This window comes from Gopherus flavomarginatus, chromosome 7, assembly GCF_025201925.1.
Source record: "Gopherus flavomarginatus isolate rGopFla2 chromosome 7, rGopFla2.mat.asm, whole genome shotgun sequence".
NCBI lineage: Eukaryota > Metazoa > Chordata > Testudines > Testudinidae > Gopherus > Gopherus flavomarginatus.
In genome coordinates this window covers 109,444,128-109,447,382 of record NC_066623.1, presented here as the reverse complement: position 1 = coordinate 109,447,382, position 3,255 = coordinate 109,444,128, and the positions used below count along the sequence as shown (strand labels likewise).

At 54.2% G+C, this 3,255-nt stretch overlaps 1 protein-coding gene across 1 annotated transcript; it reads right to left on the bottom strand.

The window, feature by feature from the left end:
- Positions 1-681: 681 nt before the first annotated feature.
- Positions 682-2,315, bottom strand: LOC127055121 (uncharacterized). The gene is made up of 2 exons (XM_050961754.1): positions 2,116-2,315; positions 682-1,282 (listed from the first exon to the last, which is right to left on the bottom strand). Exons 1-2 carry the CDS (start codon positions 2,306-2,308, stop codon positions 777-779), a joined length of 699 nt encoding a protein of 232 aa, XP_050817711.1. The 5' UTR covers positions 2,309-2,315; the 3' UTR covers positions 682-776.
- Positions 2,316-3,255: the final 940 nt, after the last annotated feature.

The window sequence follows — 3,255 nt, the reverse complement described above, 5'->3', positions numbered from 1 at the left end:
CGCAAGGGGTACTTCTCTGTGGTTCTGCAAGCGCTTGTGGATCACCATGGGCATTTCACTGACATTTACTCTGGATGGCCTGGAAAGGTGCACGATGCACGCATATTTAGGAACAGTGCCCTGTTCAGGAGGCTTAGGGCCGGGACCTTTTTCCCAGATCACAATATAACAGTAGGGGACGTGGAAATGCCCATCGTGATTCTGGGAGACCCCGCTTACCCATTAATGCCATGGCTCATGAAACCATATACTGGGAAGCTTGACAGGAGCAAGGAACGTTTCAACTACAGGTTGAGCCGCTGTAGAATGACTGTGGAGCGTGCTTTTGGCCGTTTGAAAGCTCGCTGGCGCAGTCTGTTCGGGAAGCTAGATTTGATGGAAAGCAGCATTACCGCAGTTATATCCGCGTGCTGCACCCTCCATAATATTTGTGAAGGGAAGGGTGAAAGGTTCAGTGAGGAATGGACCTCCGAGGTTATACGTTTGGAGAATGAGTTTGCTCAGCCAGAGAGCAGGGCTAATAGGGAGGCCCAGGAAAGGGCTTCAAGGATTAGGGATGCTATAAGGGAGCAATTTGATGCTGAGAGCCAGCAGTAATGTTTGGTGCATGTGTTGTGCTTTGCTTTACCTTGCTGTGTATAATTAGCCATTTCTATCACCAATAAAACATATGGAAAGAAATACAAACCAAAACCTTTTATTTGTCATACAGTAAAAAACAGGTAAGGGGGTATGGGTGGTTCACAGTACATTCAGAGGTTTTACTATTTCCTATTTTACTCAATTGTAACCGTCTGATGCAACTCACCATTACTTTGCTGCAGAATGATGGGGGTGGAGTGCACTGGGTAAGAATTAAACATATCTTGGTTACTAGGTGATGTTATAGGTGTTGGGGGCAGCTGATGATAATAAGGAACTGGGTGCTGCATAAAGCTATTTTGAGGATACACAGGGGGACAAGGAACATTGCTTTTGGAAGCCTGTGGGTTATCACGGTATATATTTGCCTGCATGGCTACAAGAGACTCAAAAGACTTGGTTTGGCGAGACAGGAGTCTCATCATCTGCCTGGCTATTCTTTTGGCAGACAATTCCTGTCTCCTGCTTTCAGTCAGCCTCCATTCCTGTACACTTTTTCTCCACTCCTCAGTCTTCCTACTTTCCCTGTTGTAGTGGTTCAGAACGGTCTTGATCAGCTCCTCTTTTGATTTCCTAGGATTGCGCCTCAAATTCTGCAATCTACGTGAGGCCGGTGACACAGCCGCATTACTCGAGTTGTCTAGAAAAAATAGAGATAGAGACATGTAATACACAGGGGCATCATTGTTTATTATCAACTTTTGAAGGACATTGGAAACTGTAGGTAGCATCCCTCTCACATACCTCACATAACACTGTAGAGTTCAAGAAAGCTAAGACATGTCTAGCAATGGGGTGAGTACTTTTGCTTAAAATTCTCCCATGTTAGTGGGATGCCTTGGTTCCTGCTTGGAAGGGGGGATCGGTGAGGAAGAAGCACCCCGCAGGACACGGTTCCCGCTTGGAAGGGGGGGTGGGGGACGGACAGAGCACACCGCAGGGCAGGTTTCCCGCTTGGAAGGGGGGATCGGTGAGGAAGAAGCACACCGCAGGGCAGGTTTCCCGCTTGGAAGGGGGGGTGGGGGACGGACAGAGCACACCGCAGGGCAGGTTTCCCGCTTGGAAGGGGGGATCGGTGAGGAAGAAGCACACCGCAGGGCAGGTTTCCCGCTTGGAAGGGGGGGTGGGGGACGGACAGAGCACACCGCAGGGCAGGTTTCCCGCTTGGAAGGGGGGGTGGGGGACGGACAGAGCACACCGCAGGGCAGGTTTCACGCTTGGAAGGGGGGATCGGTGAGGAAGAAGCACCCCGCAGGACACGGTTCCCGCTTGGAAGGGGGGATCGGTGAGGAAGAAGCACCCCGCAGGGCAGGTTTCACGCTTGGAAGGGGGGGTGGGGGACGGACAGAGCACACTGCAGGGCAGGTTTCACGCTTGGAAGGGGGGGTGGGGGACGGACAGAGCACACCGCAGGGCAGGTTTCCCGCTTGGAAGGGGGGGTGGGGGACGGACAGAGCATTGCAATCTACTTACCACGAGCACGATCCTCAGCTTCCTCATCAACGTCCGCTTCCAGCTGCTGTGACTGGCTAGTCTCCTCAGGGCTGGAGAAGAGCTCCTGGCTGCCTGTGTCCTGAGACTCTGGGGTGTCCCCCTCAACGCCAGTAGCATCACTGTATTCATCCTCTACACCATCCCCCACTTCTCCCTGCTCTGAACTCTCCATCGTGCTCCTAGGGGCTTGTCTACATCAGAAAGTTGCAGCGCTGGTGAGGGAGTTACAGCGCTGCAACTTAGGAGGTGTACACATCTGCAGGGCACCACCAGCGCTGCAACTCCCTGTTTGCAGCGCTGGCCGTACTCCCGTTTTGTCTCGGGTGTAGAGGATCCAGCGCTGGTGATCCAGCGCTGGTAATCAAGTATAGACACTTACCAGCGCTTTTCTTGACCTCCGTGGAATAAGCAGGTATCCCAGCATACCTGAGGAAGCCTCTGGTAATCAAGCTGGTCTCCTTCCCCGGCTTGCTCTCGCGTTCCCCGAACCCCGAGCAAGCAGGTCTCCTTCCCTGCGGTTTGCAGGGTGGTTCCGGGAACGCGAGAGCAAACCGGGAAAGGAGACCAGCTTCGCCGCGGTTTGCTCTCGCGTTCCGCGAACCACCCTGCAAACCGCAGGGAAGGAGACCTGCTTGCTCGGCGGTTCGGGGAACGCGAGAGCAAACCGGGGAAGGAGACCAGCTTCGCCGCGGTTTGCTCTCGCGTTCCCCGAACAAGCAGGTCTCCTTCCCTGCGGTTTGCACGGTGGTTCGCGGAACGCGAGAGCAAACCGCGGCGAAGCTGGTCTCCTTTCCCGGTTTGCTCTCGCGTTCCCCGAACCCGAGCAAGCAGGTCTCCTTCCCTGCGGTTTGCAGGGTGGTTCGCGGAACGCGAGAGCAAACCGCGGCGAAGCTGGTCTCCTTTCCCGGTTTGCTCTCGCGTTCCCCGAAACCCCTTGAAGCCGCCCAACAGCGCTGCAGTGTGGCCACATCTAACACCACTTGCAGCGCTGGTTGCTGTAAGTGTGGCCACTCTGCAGCGCTGGCCCTATACAGCTGTACTAATACAGCTGTAACAACCAGCGCTGCAAAATTTTAGATGTAGACATGGCCTAGGATTCACGGTGGGGTCACACCCAAG